Below are 20,180 nucleotides of genomic sequence, written 5' to 3' on the forward strand. Positions count from 1 at the left end.
TGATGATTTATGGAATAACAACGACTTTAAGTATGTAGTACAATTAACATATAACACAATTAGCATATAATGATTAACGTGTAGAAAACTTGTTTGCAGGGCCATCTCCAGTACTCTACATCTTTAAATAATCCGTGTAACATGGGAGTGAAATACGTATGGCATGCTGTCATTCATACCACATTTTAAAGATTTAGTTTTAAAAGACTGGGCCTCTACTGAGTAATTTAATTTAGCTTTACATGTAAATCCATAGGCTGCTCCGTGCTAGTCTGTGCCACAAATGCAAATATATATGTAGAAAAATATCCCTAAAGTAATTTAAAATCTCAGGATTTAGCAGTTTGAGTCTGACGGCTCCTGACACGTGTTTCGTGTAGTCTCTGTCGAGCTGTAGAGCTACGCGTGGCTTTCCATCTGGCTGTGGCATGTAACTAGGAAAAGCTTTAAAAGAAAAGAGGAAAACCCACAGAATCCGAGCAATACCGAATGATTAAAACTCTTCTGTCCACTAATTTAAATATTTATAATAAACAAGCTATTTTGATTTAGCTCTATTTTGTGATCAGAAATGGTCTTCATGATTAAATTCTCTATATCTTTTGTCTACACAACAAATTGTATACATTTCCAGCAGTTCAATGGACACAGTTTACATCCTGAGGATAACAGCATACATAAAACGTGATAAGAGCTGTATGTTTTACATAAGGGCTATTTATGTAGTCGTGGGAAGAACTTCACTTCCCAGACACCCTTGCGTCGGTAACGCGTAAACAACGGGAAAACATGGCGGAAGGCGGTGGCGTGAGTACTGTGAGCGAAAACGTGCCAAGCTATGAACATATCGACGTGAATTCAACCCCGTTTCACATCGGCACGTTCAGGAATCTGTGGTTAGGCATGCTGCATCCTGAAACGTACTCCTACAGCCAGACGTCCCCCGAGACAGAGGATCTGAGGTTCATTAGCGACATGGGCATCGCTCCGGAGACGCTGGCGGAGCTCAAGTCCGTGTGCAGGTGACGTTGCCCGGCCCGGTTCCGATGGTACGCAGTTCTGCGCCCGGTTTTGTGTATCCTCATGACTCCTCTCCTCCTTGCAGCACCGATTCTCTGCGGAGCCACCCAGAGCACGAGCCCCCCGACACCGAAGCTGTTCCCCCAGAACCTCAGCTCGCGACCTTGAAGTGCGTGGACAGGACGGGGTTTACTGCGCGCGGGGTCCCGAAGCGTGGAAGGCGTTTGATAAAAGATTTGATAAAAGGACGACTCGCGTTTAATTAATACATCTGCTGAACAATACCACAAACTGACAGTAGTGTGTGTGTGTGTGTGTGTGTGTGTGTGTATATATCAGACTTCGAAAGAGGAGGCAAGATTATAAGAAGAGTCTCATACGTGACAGTATGGGAAGACACGACGTTTATGCTAATGAAATGGTGAGTTCAGTAAGGAGTCATAACCTGGTGTGTTAAGTGTGTCGTTCAGTGGCTGTGAGACACAAAGAACTCTAAACAAAAGCTGACTGATTTTTGCTTAGACACACGAGACTTGCCTTGCTATCTAACATCGTTCAAAAAGGTGCTGTTGCGTGCCGCACGTGCTGATGGATTTATTTTGGATGCTTCAGGAGTTGCTTGCTATAGGAAGAAGACCAGAAGACTCTAAAGATTTGATTCCTGAGGGAGAGCTCATTCTGAGTTTCAATGTCGTGTACCCTGTCCTGTTTGAGCGGGTAAGAATCTCTTCACGCTATAGCAGAAAAACACAACAGTGTATCATTTTCAGATTCTGCGCAGTTGCACTGAATGAAGGCTCTCTGTTTGTGTGTGGTCAGTTTAAACATGTAAGGGCCTACCAGACCCTGCATGTTCTGGGCTCCCAGAAACTAACAGAGCTGAGGGATGCCATCTGCTGTGTCAGCGACCTGCAGGTGTTCGGCGAATTCAGCAACACGCCTGACACGGCCCCGCAGTTTCTCAGCAAGGTCGGACCACGATGCTTAATTGCATGAACAGGAACAAATGCATTTTATGTGTACAATTACAGATTGTAGCTCATCTGATGGCATGCACAAGTTGTCATCCTCCCGCTATGCCACTGATCACCGGTCAGTTTCTGACAACAGGGCCACTCAACACAGCAGTGACATGGTTGTGGGTGTCGGTCTCATCTAATGAAATGTCCTCTGCCGCAGATGGGCTATATCTCTAACTGTGCACTTACAGTGTATACCTGTATGGGGTATGATGGGCTATATCTCTAACTGTGCACTTACAGTGTATACCTGTATGGGGTATGATGGGCTATATCTCTAACTGTGCACTTACAGTGTATACCTGTATGGGGTATGATGGGCTATATCTCTAACTGTGCACTTACAGTGTATACCTGTATGGGGTATGATGGGCTATATCTCTAACTGTGCACTTACAGTGTATACCTGTATGGGGTATGATGGGCTATATCTCTAACTGTGCACTTACAGTGTATGGTGTATGTTTCTAATGAAGTCAGTGGTGAGAGATCTATAAATACAGACCAGGAAAGACGATTAAGAACTAAAATTCTCCCTTTTTTTGTATGTAGGATCACTACAAATCTGCCTTCTTCTTCTTTGAGGGAACTTTCTTCAATGACCTGCGGTTCTCAGAATGTCGGGATATCAGCAAGTAAGACTCAACTGATCCCAGTAAGAGGAGTGAGGGCACATTGGCTAAGGGTGCCAGGGTTCATCTCTTCACTGTACACCATCTGCAGACATTTTAGTCAAGACCTTTAAACCCATTTAAACTCCTTTGATGCCTAAACACGTTGGAACAGGCTGAGCACTGAGCCTCCAGCAGGGCAGATGACAGAGTAACAGGTTCAGACCTGGCAGAAGAGAGTCCAGTCTGGGGACATCAGGATTAAAGATCTTAAGGCTTAACACGGATGTCAAAGGCACATGGACGGAGTCTTAATTTGTAAAATCAGTTTAAATTGCGGTATTCTTTACACCAAGTGCCAAAGTGCATGTTAGAAGGCATTTCTGAGAAAAAAAAATTAGGATTTAACCATGGAACCATTTTCTGTATAGTCCTCTGATGTGTGGCGGGTATTCACTAGGAGTTCAGACGCTTATAGCCGCAGTGTAGCATTTGACGTGGCAGATTTGTTGATGAGCCCGTGCCAATAGATTATCCGTAGATAATTTAATTTAAAATGAAATTTTTTTTGTTTGTTTGTTTGCTTCTCAAGGACCACACGAGAATGGGCAAAAACACATGATTTCCCAGATTTTAAAACAGCCAGAATGGAAGATACAACTTTCTATGACCTGAAAGTGAAGGTGGGATATCCGTACCTGTACTGTCACCAGGGCGACTGTGAGCATGTCATCATTCTCACTGATGTCAGGTCAGCCTTTCACGTTTCACTGCCCTTTGGCAGCATTTCAGTTAAGAAAGTTCACTGCTGATGTCTGCTGTTACACAGCTACGTCTGTCAAATCTTACACTTTGAGCTTCAGAATGTGTATTTTGGCAGTTAAAACCTTTGAAATACACTTCTGTAAGAATGATTTGTGAAAGTGTACTCAACCCACAAAAGCTGCCCAAGAAAGGGTAGCCTGTTTTGTTATAAATACAAGCTCTTTTTGTTTACAAATCACCTGGCAGTGTTTTGTAGTAACCAATAACATACAGTTCATTCAACTGTAGCTTTATCCCAAGTCTTTATGGAAAATATTTGTTTGCCTTAAGCTTTTAACTCAAAGACCAGCTATCAAGTCCACTTTTTTGTTCATTGCTGTATTAGGCTCATGCACAGAGATGACTGCTTAGACAGGAAGTTTTACCCACTACTGACCCACAAGCACAGGGTTGCAACCCGGAAGTGTTGCGTGTGCCACCTTTACATCAGCAGGTGAATGACCTTATTTGTCCCTCCCACCCCACCTGTCTTTTTACACTCGTCTCTTCACCCGTTTCATCCAAACGACTGCTGTAGTTGATCAGCGGTGGGCTCTGATTCGTTGCAGATGGATAACGACCAATGACGCTCTAGCTCCAGTGGATCCCTGCCTGTACTGTGACCAGTGCTTCCGTATGTTTCACTACGACGACCACGGCAACAAACTTGGCGATTTCAAGGCATACGTCTACATTGACCCTGGAGCGTTTAACTGATATGGCCTCGAAATACTTACAAATACTTCTGCAGCTGCTGGATGGTCTCACTTTTCCTTTTTCACTGTTGCTGTAATTAAAACGGCCAGTCGGAGGTTCCAAAAACTTAATGTGCTGTCTCACAACAGCAGCTGCCTGTGTCCTGGAGGTCCTCGGAAGGAGAACGCAGTAGATGTGCTGAATACCTCATCGTGTTTTTGTCAGTCACCTAGGTTGGGGTGCAATATTTGAGAATATTTTCTGAATAAAAGTTGAAGAAATAATTTTGTGCTGCATTTCATGCTATGAACACACTCAGTTCGTCAAAATAAGGTTTGGTAGTGTGTCATACCTAACAAGATATTGCCTGCTCACTGCTACATAAAAGTCAGAGAAGGTCATTAGAATTTATTTATTCTAGAGTAATGCTAATTAGAATATTTTTATTCTAGACTAATGCTTATTAGCATATGTATTCTAGAGAAATTAGCATACTTATTGTAATTCTTATTAGAAAACCTATTCTAGAACAGTACTTTCTGAAATACATGTATAGTCCAGACACACCTGCACCATATAATCAAGGATCCTCACCAATGTGAGCTGGGTGTGTCGGAAGCTGAAATGTTGCTTCACATAAGGGCTCTACTCCTGATGCGGTGATATTACTGAGACAAACCCCATATCTCACCCCAGGTAAACGGTCACTCATATGATGGGGGCAATTCTGTGCCAACAATTCACTTTTAGTTTGAGGGGAATTGCTCTCTGGGGAGCACCAGACAGCTTCAATAATTAAAATTATAATTAAATAAGTTAAGCTCCATCACTGTGACATTTCACTGGTAGATTGGGTGTGGCTATGGTCATAAAACTAACATCTGATCATCTAATGTTTTATAAAACTTTTTTTTTGTGTGTGTGGAGTTTAAGATTTGATTAAGTTGGATCACACCCAGGACCTGCTCTGGTCCAGGACACCCTTCTCTTCTGGGGCTTCATATTTATGAGGCAGCTGTGTTACGCAGGTGTGCTGTGTAAACCAGTTTTTTTCAGGACTGGATTTGGGACAAAGTACTGATTTCATAAGATATGTATAATATTAAACAAATATGCAATATTAAACAAAGGGCTTCAGGTAAGCGCTACTTTAATAAGGCCAAAACAGGTTTCAGAACAGGCACAAAAATACAGTACTCTTATATACACAAATGCTAGTGAATGGGACGGTTTAAGACAAACATGTACCTAGAGAAATGGAAAAAAAGCACTTTCATATCAAAACAAGTTTCAGAACGTCCATCAGAAAACATACAAGTAGCAGTTTGAAATATGTACACACACACACACACACCTGCATAATGACATACATTCAGCATATACACCACAAATACCACTTCATTAGTCACAGCAAACCGGTTCTCGAACGCCAGTTGTAAAATATCTTTGCTCTGCTCTCAGCAGGTTACCTCAACACCAGGACTGAACCAAATAGTCATAAACCCCACCAGTTCTGCCTCACTTCAGTGTTTGTGGCACAAAGACAAACGATTCCAACTTCCTTCTAGCAGCTGAAAGGACAAAAGGACCCATTTGGGAATGTTTCCTGTCGGAGACGGTCAGTACAAACAGCATGGATCAACAGTCAGTCAAAATGACGTCTGTCTGAACTACAATCTACACAGACGATTAAATTCCAAGTCATGAGAAATGCGTCACTATTCTGAGAAGACTCCTGAGGCTAAAACAAACACATTGGCGTTAAAAACATTGGTATCTAAAACACCAGCAAATCCCTTAAACGCTTCAAGACTCAAAGGGCCTCCGTCAGGGAGCGGCGGAGGGTTTGATGTATAAAAGTGACTTCTGGCCTTGTGCAAGGACTTGTGCGTGCGTGCACAGTGAGTTTCCGCAGAAACGCAGCAGGACTGCCACTGGTGCGTCGTGATCAGGCGGAGTCTGTTGGGTTGGCAACACTGCCATGGGACACAGGACACACACATTAGAGGCTTTGCTAGAGAGAGAGAGAGAGGATGTCTGTGTCCATCAGGCTCTCTACCTGGTGTTCTCCAGCGCTGCAGGCTCTTCTGGTCTCTCGCCCTCAACCTCTGCAGTCTTCTCCTCAGGGCCGGAGTCCCCGTTTAAAACCCTGTTATCTGTGGACACGGACACGCACTATTAAAAATGTAGCTGCATATCTAGTATGCCACACATCCATTAAAATGTTAAGACAGAAGGCAGTTTGTCATGTGTTGTGTTCTAGTGCTGAAAAGCTGCATCTCTGAAGTCAGCACTCAGCATTCAGAACAATGTTCAAAACAAATATTTGGGCCACCTAGCCTTGCCTGGCTTATTGTGGCAAATTTTAAAATTCTTACAGTATCTGCGCTGCACAATAAAGCGTCCCCCTGAACGTCTATACAGCACAAGCCAAATGTGCTACGTGTCTCAAACCACGTCTCTTATGAAGTACATGTACCCCACTCACCTACTGAGAGTCACATCAACTATATTACACACAACATGACGAGAGGGGGTCACTGAACCCAACACTGGGAAAACGGATGTCGGAATGTGGGCTGTGTCGTGGGAGGCAGGTAGGGAGCGGGGCATTACCCACCTGTGCTGGGCTCTTTGGTCTGTTCTGCTCTCTTCAATGCCCCCTTCTTGGCCTCCTCGAACTGCCGCTGCTCTGCCAGAGATTTGTTGATCACCTGGCTGAGCACAGCCTCCCCCTCCCCCACCAGGAACATGGTCTTAAACTTGTTATACAGCATGGTGGCCTTGTCCATTATATCCTGACTGGCCTTGAATCTACGGATCTGGGGGCCAAGCAAAAAAAAAACAAACCCAAAACAAACAAACAAACGGTCACTTTCACTTTGGCACTGTGGAGGATTGTGGGTAGATTTGTGAGGAGGAAAAAGGAGTTCAGTGCATTTTGACATACCAAAACAGAAACATACCAAAATGTGGGAAACTCAAAAAAGGGACTGGCTTTCCACATACACTGTATACATGATAATGTTACGTGCATTTTGTACCCATTTTCTCTGGATTTTAACTAAACTGCCGTTCTACCTTAATATTATTCAGAGAATATGGCCAAGTATCCTAGTGTTTTACAATGTTTCAGAATAACTGCTCACCTCAACAAACTTGTTTTTATTCTGCGCTAAACTGCTCAAAATAGAATCTTTAGTTGCCATCACACTTTAGTATGCAAGTACGGTTATGATTTGAAAATGAATTAGGTTGATTTGGGTGCTTTTGTTCTGTACAATAACTGTTAGCAATAGTGACCTTCTGGAGTCACTGCAAGTGGCATGTCACAGAGAGAAACAAACCACAGGTTTGTGGCTCTAAAGCAGCTATAGTAAAAAAACAAACAAACAAACAAACAAACAAAAAAAACCACTGCATAAACCCTGGGGTTTGTCTCCTGAGACCTACAAAAAGCCTGAAGACAGAACTACACCACCCTACAAGTTCGAACTTAGACTAGATTAGTAATATATCGCATCCTAATAATTAGTGTTACAAAACAAGAGTTGATCTCAGATTCGTTAAAACAGATTTCATGTTAAAACTGTTCTCAATAAGATCACTACTCATAAGGATCATGCTTGGCTGTGAAAAAAGGGTCCAGGCATGGGTTTCTGGATCAATAGTGTGCATTAACGCTCCTGGAGGAGCACCCGGAACAGCCCAGACATGGAGGTGCACGCAGCAGTGAGCTGTGCACACCTTTTTCAGCGTGGCGATGAGCTCACAGTGCTTCTGGAGATGCTGTGTGGTGACCTGTAGTGAGCCCAGCTCATCTAGGGCCAACAGACACTTCTTCACATCCTGAAAAACACCATACACAAGTCTGTTCACTCCTAAAAATATAGCTACGCAAAAACACTGCTGGAACATGTCTGTTACATTCCATATAAACATCTTTAACAGTCCACTACCCTTAGAACTGCCATAATCGGTTTTATAGTCCTTCCAGACTCAGCCACCTAAAGACTCCTTCCCCTAATTCAACACCCACATCCCCTGACAGTTTCACTCAGTTCCTCATGAATCACTAGCCCATGTACTGCACCATTTTGCCCACATCTACCTTCTGGGAATAATTTAATTTTAATAATTTTAAATTACCGGATTATCGATCTTCAGTGAGATCTTAATCTCCCCATGTAATCTTTGCAGCCTGGACTCTGTGGACACTTCTGTGTTGGGGGGGAAAAATAGTGAACAACAACAACAACAACAACACTTTCAGCTATTTGAAGCGGTCATTAGCTGTCTGAAGTACATACAGTTGTGTTCAAAATAATAGCAGTTTAACATCCCTAACCAGATCAATCACTGTTTTTGGTAGAAATTATATTTCTACATAGCACAAAAAAAAAAAAAGGGCTAGTAGGTGGAGTAGAGTAATAAAAAACCAACAGACCCAGCAGTCATGACTTGCATGCTGCTGATTCTGTGTAATTGAATAATTAGCGAAAAGGGGCATGTTCAAAAATAATAGCAGTGTGAATTTCAATTAGTGAGGTCATTCATTCTATGAAAAAACTGTCAAACAGGTGGCCCTTATTAAAGGATGAAAGCAACAGATTTTGTACATATTGGTTATAGTGCATTTCTCTTTTAAATAAATAAATAAATAAATAAATAAAGAAGTGCAGAAAATGATAGGCTACTCAGCTAAATTGATTTCAAATGCTTTAAAATGGCAATCAAAACCAGAAAGACGTGGAAGAAAATGGAAAACTACCATTTGAATGGATCGAAGAATGGGCAAAATGGCAAAGACTCAACCAATGATCAGGGAGATCAAAGACAGTCTAAAGTTACCTGTGAATACTGTAACAATTAGAAGACGCCTATGTGAAGCCAAACTATCGGCAAGAAGCCCCCGCAAAGTCCCACTATTGCAAAAAGAACGTGCTGAAAAGGTTACAATTTGCCAAAGAACACATCGACTGACCTAAACAAAAATGGCACAACACTTTGTGGTACACTGTGAAAACAGTGAGGCATGGTGGCGCAAGCATCATGATCTGGGGATGTTTCTCTTACTGTGGTGTGGGGTGTATTTATTGAATACCAGGGATCATGGATCAGTTTGAATACATCAAAATACTTGTCATGTTGCCTCATGCTGAAGAGGAAATTCCCTTGAAATGGATGTTTCAACAAGACAATGACCCCAAACACACCAGTAAGCATGCAACATCTTGGTTCCAGACCAACAAGATTAACATTATGAAGTCACCAGCCCAATATCTGGACCTTAATCCAACAGAAAACTTGTGGGGTGACATCAAAAATGCTGTTTCTGAGGCAAAACCAAGAAAAGCAGAGGAATTGCTGAATGTGGTTTAATCATTCTGGCTCCTGTGAACAGGAATTCCAGCCCAGAAGTTGGTCGACTCTATGCAACACAGATGTGAAGCAGTTCTCAGAAACAGTGGTTATACAACTAAATTATTGATTTAGTGTTTCACAGGAAACCGAAATGTTCAAGAATTTTTCAGTTTATACAGTAAATGTTTTGAGTTTGTAAAGAAAACTGCACACATTTTTTGAACAGCCCAATATTCCCTTTTCTTCACTTTCTGTAAAGTAATAAATTTGATTAATTTTAATTCATGTTTTGATTTGGAATAAAATGTGCAGTGTTCTCAAAGCATTTATGTGTATGAAAAAAGCTATAACAAGAATTGAGTTTTACTCACTCTTCAAACACTTATTTTGACTACAGCTGTAACTCACCCTTTCTCTTTTCTCCTTTTCTTTCATCTTTCTTGCCATCCTCTTTTCCCGATCTGAGAAAAAAAAAAAAATTGAAGCTGAATGAGACTCAGAACCTGTGCATTAGGCATGTGCAATTACCTTCAAACAGAGATCTGGAAGGTGTGCGTATGTCTGTGGAAAGTATGTGCGTGATAAGCGTGTTACTGTGGAGTGCGCGTGCATACATGTCTGGAGTATATATGTTTGGTGTGTATGAATGAGCATGTCTGTCCGACAGTGGTGGGTGTGTGTGTGTGGGTGTCTCACTCACTCCTTCAGCTCGTCCTGTCTGCGGCGCCTTTCTTCCTTCTCCGGTTCGGCCGTGGGCTTCAGCGATGCGCGTTTGCGGCCCGGCCCACCCTGCTTCTACCAACAATTCAACACAACAACCACCACCATCACTAGGACTCTCCTGCACTCTTCACCATCTCCAAGCCAACAATATCTGACTTGCAAAGCGCACACGTAAAGTCTCAAACTGTATTGGCAAATGGTCGAAAAAAATAAATAAATAAATAAAATCAATAAATGCATTTAAACAAGTTCACTCCAGGCCTCTAGCTTTGGACGCTGTCCCCAGACAACCTCAGCTTGCTTTCCTCAAAGAAAACGGCCGTAAAACATTTAGTACCAAGGTTCAGTTCCGTCTGGTTTGGGCAGATCCTGACAATGTACAGATCAGTACCCCTTTCAACAGATCTTAAGCCAAACCTAAAAGCCTTAACTGGGTAGGGGCTGGCGACACGACATACACTGGCAGTCACACACGAGATGAATGTCTTTTTGTGGGCTGTGCGGTCCCTAAGAGATTACCCACTTAGAAGTGAAACAGCAGTGAAAATTTTAGGTCTTAATCAAAAGCAGTCTGATCACGTCCAGGTGGAGCAGCTCTGTGTAGAAGCTTCTGGAGACTTCTGGTCTTTTCATTTTAAACGCGGGTTTTCATTTTAAACGCATTAGTGATTGGAAATTGTGCGTGACTGAACAAGACGAACACTGCCTTATCCCAGCTGTCAAGCTTCTTTGTGTTCTCAGACCAAGGCCTGAACATTGTCACTTGCTACGTATGAGCCTATGTAAACCGCTTTTCCTCAACCCAGTCGTTGGGTCGTGCCAGGTGGTCCCGTTTCTGTTCTACCCCAGTCCTCGCTGCATGGGCAACAGGTAGCTGTGTTCTTAGCTGTGTGTTATGCCTGGGTTGAGAAACCGCAGGGATGATGGGATGTTTAAAAGTACAGGAGAGAGCTGCACCGATAGAGCTATGTAAAGGAAGATTTTGCATAGGATTGTTCCACGGTACTTAAAAAATTATTTTGTGCAGTTGAAAGAGGTTCAAAAGTTATTCTACTAGAAGGTTCCACAGGGTTTTAAAAACTTAATGAACTTTCCTTCATGCGAGTAGCTGCAACTCCGGAACTGGTCGCCAAGGTGTTTTAAATTAATGATGGCGTGCAAGGTTTTAAGAAACAGTTAAGATACAGATACACGAGGAGATATGTATACCATTATATTATTATATATATATATATATATATATATATATATATATATATATATATATATATATATATATATATATATATATATATATATATATATACACATACATACACACACACACACACACACACACACACACACCTCTCTCTCTCATGCCCCCCCCCCCTTTTTTTTTACTGTAGTTTAAAGAAGCTAATGTATTGTGGTAATTGTTTTATTATGTAACATTTGCTATTCTCATCTGCTGGATAATACGGGATTTGGGATTGTATATTTTGGATTGCATATGGGACCACAGTGGAAATACGTCTTTGGACTTTTGTGTTTCACCGGATTATTGACACCACATGGCACGTCAGTGTGGATACTGTTTGTTATGCAATGCTGAAGTATGTGTGTGTGTTTACCCCCTCATCGTCGGAGTCAGAGGAGCTCTCCTCCTTGGTGTTCTTTTTTCTCTTTGTTTCTGGCTCCTTCTTCCCCCCTTTAAGCTCCTCCTTCCTCTTCTTCCCATCGGCTCTCCTCTCCTCCTCTCCCTCGGAACACCTGCCTTTGTCTTCAGGGCCCCTCCTGCGTTTTCGGTCCGGATCGGTGCCAGCGTCTCTGAGGGGGAACATGCGCAGAAGAGGCATGAGCCACTCATGCACACACACACAGCTGCTTTCCCACTGTCCCCAGCGCAGACTATGACTACTCTGTTCCGAGTCACAATTACAAATCCCAGTCAGTCGTGGATGAAGATGTCGGATCATGTCCTGAAGCGCATGCAGCGTCTCTCGCTCACGTGTCATTGGCAGGTCCGTGGGAAGCCTGCTGCTGGTGAAGCAAAAGCAGTTTTTCAGCTTTGGGCTTCCTGCCTCTCCGCTTTGGAGCTGGTGCGTCCCCACCTGGCAGAAACACACACGTACACAAAGTCAATGTCAAAACACAAGGCACAACAAATCAAAACATATCACAACATTTATGCAGCTCAAAATGTCAACCTCAATGTTTACATTTGTAAAACTTTAAAGCCTTTGTCTGTAGAAATTCTCATTCTTTTATAGCTGACCACAGCTGCTATTACATCCAGAAATCTAATAAACCCTGAGAATAAAAACGTGAAAAGTAAACCAGGCTCAACCTATAGGGCTGGAGGTCGGACTAACAGCTGCATCCTCTTTCTCAGATTCCTGCTCAGTGTCCCCCTAAACAAAACACAAACACATTGTAAGAGACGATGAGAGACAAGCGTGCAGCCAGACTATATAAAACGACACCTGACTGGCATGTGGGTCCTGGACGTGATTAAAGAACCAGCCCGAATTCGCCTGAGTTCTACAGTTAAGACAAAAACCAGAACTCTGATTAGTTGTCTTCCAACCACCAGACCGCTGTGGACCTGAATTTTAGGACTTCCTGTGGTGAACAACCAGATCCTGTAAGATGTTATGCTCTTACCTTTTTCTTCCTTCCTCTTTTACTTTTCATATCCTCTGTCGATTCCTTTTGTGAAGACTCCTGGAAACAATAGCAAATATAATTTTAGTAAGTAAACAAACTACGTTGCCTAATTTGACACAAGTCACTGGGATAACTACCCTGGTCTGAGTATCAGCCTATTAAAGTGCGTCCTGTTCTAGCTCAGAGTCTGAAACCAGTCAGTCAAACCAGCCTTCACCAGTTGGTCAGACGACCAAGTGTTCAGTTTAAAATACAACTGGAGTTTTTCCCCACATCATTATAAATGCTATTGATTACACAGATATTTATAATCAAAACTGATTATATGGATACAGGAATATAAAATCATCCCTCTTCATCTTACGTTAAGGGAATTAGATGACTGGGCATCACCTATAAAAGCACTCCCTGGGTCACAGAGGCAGTCCAGATTTATTCCAATGGGCCCAATCCAATCCTGGCACAGCACAATGAAGGCTGTTATCCCTTCACTAGTGGTGTTATGAAGTCATAAAGCTATGGATGGTTTGAATGGAGCCGTTTCAGGCTATCTGAGCTTATTCTCAGGCTTTGCAATTTGTCAAGTATGTGTGTCAACTTACCTGTAGAATAACAACTTACCTTTGTAGAAGAGAGACAAATGTGAAAATAAAACATGGTTTTGGATACAAAGTTGAAGTTATATGACTCAAGATACAGGACCAATATAAGGTCAGAGATCACTACATTAAGTTAGAACCTCCACTTGCTGAAAAGCCAGAGACTGGTATATTCTTAAGGGTATGAAAGAGTGAGAAAGATTTTAAAAGGGCACTCTGGCTACCACATGCACCTGTCCATTTGTGCAGTTAGGCCACTGCACCAAGGAATGGACGATTACAGTCCGATTACAGCGCTTGAGATGATTTCAGAAAATGACACGTCATGCAAAGAACGGAAGCACATGAACTGAATGATTAGATAAATAAACACCCCCACTGATCATGCATAACTGATCTCCGCAACAACATTTATGACAACAGGTGTGTTGTGATAAATGGCGTTTCCAATTTACAGACAGCTAATTTGGTTCATCTGTGAGCGCTTGGAGTGTGAAGAGACGCCCAGGGGTGTGTGCGCGCCTGGTCGTCTTTCTCTGCCACAGGGAGCTGCTGCATCAAGCCGAGACCAGCAATGGAAGTCAACAGACAAAGGCAACCTGCACCATCCTAACCTGGTAGCTTAGGATTCTCCACAGTGGAACCTAGGCAAAGATCGTGGCGTTCGTACACGCTCACGACAACCCCCACCAAGCGTCGCATGCAGACAACTCTATCCCGACAAAGGGAGGGGGGAAAACAAACAAACAAAAACAAAAGCACTACAGAGCCACGCCTGCCCCTTCCCCATGCAGACATTAACAGTACATACTTCCTCCACTAGAGGGCCCTGTTCAGACACCTCCATGCCATCACCTTCCTCCTCCTCCTCCTCCTCCTCCTCCTCTTCCTCCTGCCCTGCCTGATTGTCAGTCACCTGCATGAGTCCAAACACACAGGGCCCCATGGCGCAGGAGTTAAACGATCAGGCCCGGCTAGCTCTCAGGACCCAGTCCTTTGAGACTCGGAAAGCAGCAATCCATCGAGGAGCTCCGTACGGGGAGCGACAGCACCAAGCAAGGGGACGGGGACAGGACGTCGGAACCCAAGCCTCCAACCCCGCCCCTCAAGGACAGCCGGGTGAGACCATCCTTTGTTCTGGTCCAATGCCCAGCTCACTAGAGCCAGGACCTCAAGGGCTGGCTACGTGACTCTCAGCTGAAAGGCTGTATTTGCTGAAGCAACTCTGAGTACTGGCTGGGTGAACCTGTGCTACACGTCATCTTCCTCAGTGAGTGAGAGACACTTACTCTGGCAGCCTTCTTCCTTCTCTCCTGAGTTTTTTCGCCACCCTCTTCTTCCCCTTCGGGGCCACTGTCCGATTCTTTATCGGAAGCGGCTTCCACTGCCATCACCTGGACAGAAAAGGTACACAGACACGCAATACAAGCATCCATGCGGGACACACTACAATGCAAAGAGGCTTTATAGATTACTCTCCCAGTTCCAGTCCTGAGGATTTCTCCACTGCAATGGGGGACAGTAAATCAGCTAATGAATTGAGTCACATGTACCAATGCAGAAGAAACACTAAACTTTGCAGCACAGTTACTCTGGTACCGAGGCCAGGAGTCACCCATACTGCGACTAGTGAACACACCATAGTACCAGTCTCGAAAAGATTAAAAATGTGTTTATTTTATTGACACAGCAACGCATTAATCTGTACAATTCCAGGCCTTCTCAAAGTATGGACAGACAAAGACAGCAGAAAAAATGCCGACAGAAATGAAGATACATAAAGAGCACATATATGCACCTTTTGTCCACTGAGCTCTACTGTAGGGTTATTTTCAATCTCCCATAAGCCCTCATTGAAGCCCTTTCTCTTGTTGGGTTTTGCATACTTCTCTTTGTTTGGTAAATATGGAAAGATGTCCTTGGGACCCAAGAATGCTCTGAAACCACAAAAGCATCAACACAACTATGGATCATCTTTTTAAATTATGTAAGACTAGGATTTATTAACCTGGGAAAAAAAAAAAAATCATGCATTGCTATTTCCTGATCTGGGATAGCAATACAAAATGTGACAGCAGTTTTGGACCAGACAGCAATGGCTAAAAAACTATCCAATTGTGTGTAGTTTTGCAGAAATTGTTTCAGAGTGTGACAAACGTACTTACGTTTCATGAGTTCCAAAGAAAAAGATGGGAAACTTAACGTTAGAGGGCTTCACGGCGCCATCAGGGACTTCGTCGATCTAACAATATACAAAACAATAGAGGAAATGATGACATTACTAAGTAATTAAACAAAGTAAACGTGCCATTGTAGCACAGCTGATAACATGTTGCCGTTGGAGAGAGAGCTCACCCTGGCTGGCCAGTGAGGATACCCTTTCATCTTGGCAAAGATCAGGTCGCCAGGCTTGTAATCTCGAGCCATTCTTCGTTTTTAAGTGTTGGAGCACCGTGGACGTTGTAAGATGCGAATAACACCAACGAACCTGAAAAGGAATAGCAGGTTATTTATTCAGACACAGAATAACATGTAATTCAGAAGGTTTATTCATTGAGACAGCCTAAAGCCAGCCATGCAGTTCAGCGAGTGCTGGCTGGTGCCCCACGACTCCCTCCCTCTACTTTGAGTGTCGGCTTGACAAATGTAACCGGGCTACGTTTAAACAGCAAATTACTGCAAATCATCTGTCGGTGGGTCAGAAAGTACACACACACACACACACACACACACACACACACACACACACACACACACACACACACACACTCTCTCTCTCTCTCTCTCTCTCTCTCACACGCTCACACTCACAATCACTCACTCACTCACACTCAATCACACACACACACACACTCAATCACACACACACACACACACACACACACACACACACACACACACACACACACACACACACACACACACACTCACGCCGCTAGTCTCTCAGCACAGACTAACCACCAAACGCGGGACAGAAAATCACAGTCTAAAAGAGTCGGAGACAAAGAGGCGTTCTAACACTCTTATCCCCCGAGCCGCAGGGATGCTAGCGTTAGCGTTAGCCAGCCTGGCTATTAGCGACTCTACCAGGCAAACAGCAACCCGGTCCCCCGAATACCGTCACCGCGCGAAACATTAACGGTGCTTTACGGTTTCTAACATCACGTGTAACGGCAACTTACCAGAGTGGCGTGTGTAACCTGATCTTACCGGAGTGACACTGCTCGTTAGCAACAGAGCTAACGCGCCTCTCTCCTCCCGCGCGACACAGGACCGTACCAAATGGCTGTAAGCTGGGGGGGCGTTGGACTCGCTGTTTATTTTGAAACTATTAATGTTCGCTCACCGACGAACGTGCCAGGGTAGGAGCCTACTTTTTAACTTCAGGAGAAAAAGAACTAATGCAGTAATCTGATTTATGCCATACTACTGAAACCCGGAATTTAAAAAAAAATCTTCCGATAGGACGCCATGCGTACCACAGCGCGCACAAGTGGAAGTAACGTTATGTTGGCGCTTTACGAGGTAGCATATTTAATAGCATACCTAGCCCTCAAATCGTATTTTATATTGAATACGTAGTAGTTTTTCATGTTGTAAAAATTGTAATTTAATCATGATCTGAGTAAAGATGTAATCTAAAAAAAATTTTGTGAAAAAACCGGCACATCATTTCATGACTGAACAGTGTCGCCTGTGACCGCCCGTGGGCTACTGCGCCCTCTTGTGGTGAATATCGCTCATCACTCGCATTCATGAAACACTCGGGGCACGGTGGCTGTTCCCAGTCTGTTCTGGTTAGGATGAGCATCCTGACTACATTCAGTCAGTGATGGGGCCTCGGTTTATGTCTGAGACGTACTATATGTACATAAAATAAATACATAATCAAATTTGAAACAAGACTAGAGGCAGATATGTAGAAAAACACTAGAAAAATAAGACATGGGAAAAGAAAGAAATACCCAGTGGAAAACACAAACATAATAACCAAGGTAAATCTGAGGTAAGGTTGATTATTAAAAGGAGCAATACATAAAAAGCAAGACTAAATAGAAAACACAATAAAATCACTGAAAATTTAAATAAAACCAATTGATTAAAACACAGTAAGAGGACATTAAAAGTATTAATTAAGAGTGGATGTGACAAAAAAAAACCAACCTCAGACTGAATTAAAAGCAAGAGAAAAGGGTGGACCTTTAAATTTGATTCAAACTTGTCAGTGGTGAGACAGGACTAATGTGAGATGGAAGATTATTCCAGATTATTCCTTGTCACCTTTGGTTCTGAGAGGAATAGTTGAGAAGATGGATGTAGAGAGCAAGGGACAGAATACTGGTGTGTGAGTGATTGCAAAAGCTAATACATATCTGCCTGTAAAGCATCCTTGAGTATGAGAAAGCCGCGATATAAATGTAAATGATAATAATGATAATATGGAATAAGAAGATCAGTGATGTGTTTGGAGATAATGCAGTGAGAGTCAGAACAGGCTCGATGTGTTGTCATTTCTTTGTTCTAGCTCCAGTAGTCCAGCATGAAGTGATAAAAGTATGAATAACTGTTTCCATGTCCTTCCGGGATAAAATCTCTTTAATTTGGCTGTGGTTCTAAACTGGCCAAAACTGCCCTTCACCACACTACTGACTTGTTTGTTAAAAGTCAAGTGTGTCCAAAAGACTGGAACTTTTCAGACCAAGTGCATTGCTTAGGATAGTGTTAGCACCAGGAGAGCCAAATGCAATTACTTCCATTTTATTGTATTTTAGTTGAAGGAAGTTCCTCGTCATCCAGCATTTGATGTCATATAGACAGTTCAAGAGGTTCTTTAGAGAGCAAGAGCTGTCGGATATAACTGGTAGATAAAACTGTTTTAGCTGCATAACAATGACACAGACGCTTGTATTTTTCGAAGGCAGAGCCAAGGGAATGAATGTGTAAAGAATAAAAGAAGCCCTACAATTGAACCTTGGGACATGCCACATTTGACGGGAGTAGGGGATGAGGAACAGATTCTTTTTCTCACCGAAAAGGTCCTGTCTGAAAAGGAGATAAACTACTGTAAGATACTTTAACACAGGGCCTCGCTAACTAACTTCGCTGTCCAAGCATTTTAAATGGTCGATTGAGCAAACGCTGTGCTGAGCAGGACTAAACTGAAATAAGAACCAGAATCGACAGAGGATGTTATTATGTGTCTATATTGTAATAAAATATATTAAATATAAAAGTAACCTATTACATTTTAAAATATATATAAGTATATATTACAAGTTTTACCGCTATATTGGAATACTTCTACAATAAGACATTTGACAAGTTCACGGCTGTGGCACACGACGTAAATGGCTTGATAATATCCGGATAATTATCTCACTAAGCACGTCAGGTTTTGAAGTGGGAACCACTCTGCATTTACATTTACATTCATTACATTTTACATTTACTCTATAATGCAAGACAGCAACGAATTAGAGTAGATAGCTTTATTGTCGCTGTGCAAGCGCAATGAAATTGACCTAACGACGTTACCGGGTGCACGAAACCTCAGCATGCTCGCCCGGTAGCGCCGTTAAGCGCCGCGGGTGTGAACAACCGCACACATCTTCGAAAGCACTCGACTGCTACATTTCTGCAGACAAAAGGCTGAAGGTGACCTAGCGGGGTAGAGATTGCGCGTGCGTCAGCGGATACAGCTGGTCCGCAGCGCGCTGAGAGACAACGGTGTCGGCTGATGAACGTGAAGGACGGCGCGTGTCAGCCCCGCGGCTCCCCCGCGAGGGGAATCGCGCGGCCGATAGCAGCCGGGCCCAGGAATAGCTGCGGAGCATTAAGGGCTCGCGACCCAGCAGGTGAGGTGAGACCGCGCGCGCTGGACAGGGGCCAGCGCTACGGGAGGCCCGTCTCTGCGCGAGGACCGGGGGGCTGGCGGTCAAGCGGATACCCTTCACCTCAGACTGCGCGCGTGGTCCTGCTCCTAAGTTGCTTGAGATCCTCTGTGTCTCGCGTGCTTCGCTCAAGGTTTTGTGATGCATTCGTGAATGTCATTTTTTCCCCCCCCGAGTAGACTAAAACTTAAAACATTTAGGTAGATTACAACCAACATTACATTTATCAAGACTTTATCACGTACTTTTATAACTAGGATACAAACCTTGGCCCTACTGAATTAATGGAATTTCTTTTTTAAACTAAAACTAAAGCAGGCCATTTAGTAGTTTTCCGACCTCCTGCTTTCATACATTGCTCTAGCAACCTGCCATCCTCCTTTTGGATGATATCAGCTTTGAAATCTGCCTTAACTGTCATACCGCGCTATGGAGATCCACAGAAGACTGGGTAGAGTTACAGCACAAACCGGCTGTGCGTGTCCCCGACGTCTCGGGAGCCGGTGTGACAGGACCCCTGTCCCACACCCTGAAGGGCACCTTCTCATCCCTGAGTGATGGTGTCCTTGGTTGGGTAGCGTATTTGTGGCATCCCTTCCTCACTGCTTCTGGCAGGGCTTCAGTGCGTTCTCGGAGGGGGGGGGTCTGGGTGCCACAGGAGAATGATGAAGCGGTCCCCTCGCTGCCCAGGTCAGCGGCTAGCACAACCACTGGCCTGCCTTGGTACTGGATTAAAGTTTACTTTTGGTGGAGTCTACACATCGGAGCATCATTCCTGCTGACAAGCTTGTCTGTTCTTTTTAA

At 43.5% G+C, this 20,180-nt stretch overlaps 2 protein-coding genes across 4 annotated transcripts; one reads left to right on the forward strand and one right to left on the reverse strand.

Annotated features, from left to right (window-relative positions):
* The first annotated feature begins 756 nt into the window (after positions 1–756).
* snapc3 (small nuclear RNA activating complex, polypeptide 3) lies at positions 757–4,434 on the forward strand. Its single transcript, XM_027014866.3, has 9 exons — positions 757–1,022; positions 1,106–1,189; positions 1,360–1,441; positions 1,633–1,737; positions 1,840–1,989; positions 2,592–2,674; positions 3,243–3,401; positions 3,801–3,908; positions 4,024–4,434. Exons 1-9 carry the CDS (start codon positions 790–792, stop codon positions 4,169–4,171), a joined length of 1,152 nt encoding a protein of 383 aa, XP_026870667.1. The 5' UTR covers positions 757–789; the 3' UTR covers positions 4,172–4,434.
* An 849-nt stretch (positions 4,435–5,283) lies between these two features.
* psip1a (PC4 and SFRS1 interacting protein 1a) lies at positions 5,284–16,899 on the reverse strand. 3 transcript variants are annotated; one of them, XM_035531863.2, is made up of 17 exons: positions 16,668–16,899; positions 15,841–15,973; positions 15,651–15,727; positions 15,284–15,422; positions 14,775–14,879; positions 14,297–14,401; positions 12,884–12,943; positions 12,567–12,630; positions 12,228–12,330; positions 11,851–12,046; positions 10,215–10,306; positions 9,923–9,975; positions 8,300–8,370; positions 7,898–7,999; positions 6,771–6,972; positions 6,210–6,306; positions 5,284–6,126 (listed from the first exon to the last, which is right to left on the reverse strand). In XM_035531863.2, the coding sequence occupies exons 2-17, from the start codon at positions 15,910–15,912 to the stop codon at positions 6,099–6,101; spliced, it is 1,566 nt and encodes a 521-aa protein (XP_035387756.1). In that variant the 5' UTR covers positions 15,913–15,973; positions 16,668–16,899; the 3' UTR covers positions 5,284–6,098. The 3 variants fall into 3 exon arrangements, with proteins under 3 accessions (XP_035387756.1, XP_035387755.1, XP_026870682.2); XM_035531862.2 differs by having other exon boundaries at positions 10,215–10,309; positions 16,668–16,896; XM_027014881.3 differs by lacking the exon at positions 14,297–14,401 and having other exon boundaries at positions 10,215–10,309; positions 16,668–16,893.
* Positions 16,900–20,180: the final 3,281 nt, after the last annotated feature.

Source organism: Electrophorus electricus, chromosome 12, assembly GCF_041902795.1.
Source record: "Electrophorus electricus isolate QZ-2024a chromosome 12, ASM4190279v1, whole genome shotgun sequence".
NCBI classification, from domain to species: Eukaryota; Metazoa; Chordata; class Actinopteri; order Gymnotiformes; family Gymnotidae; genus Electrophorus; species Electrophorus electricus.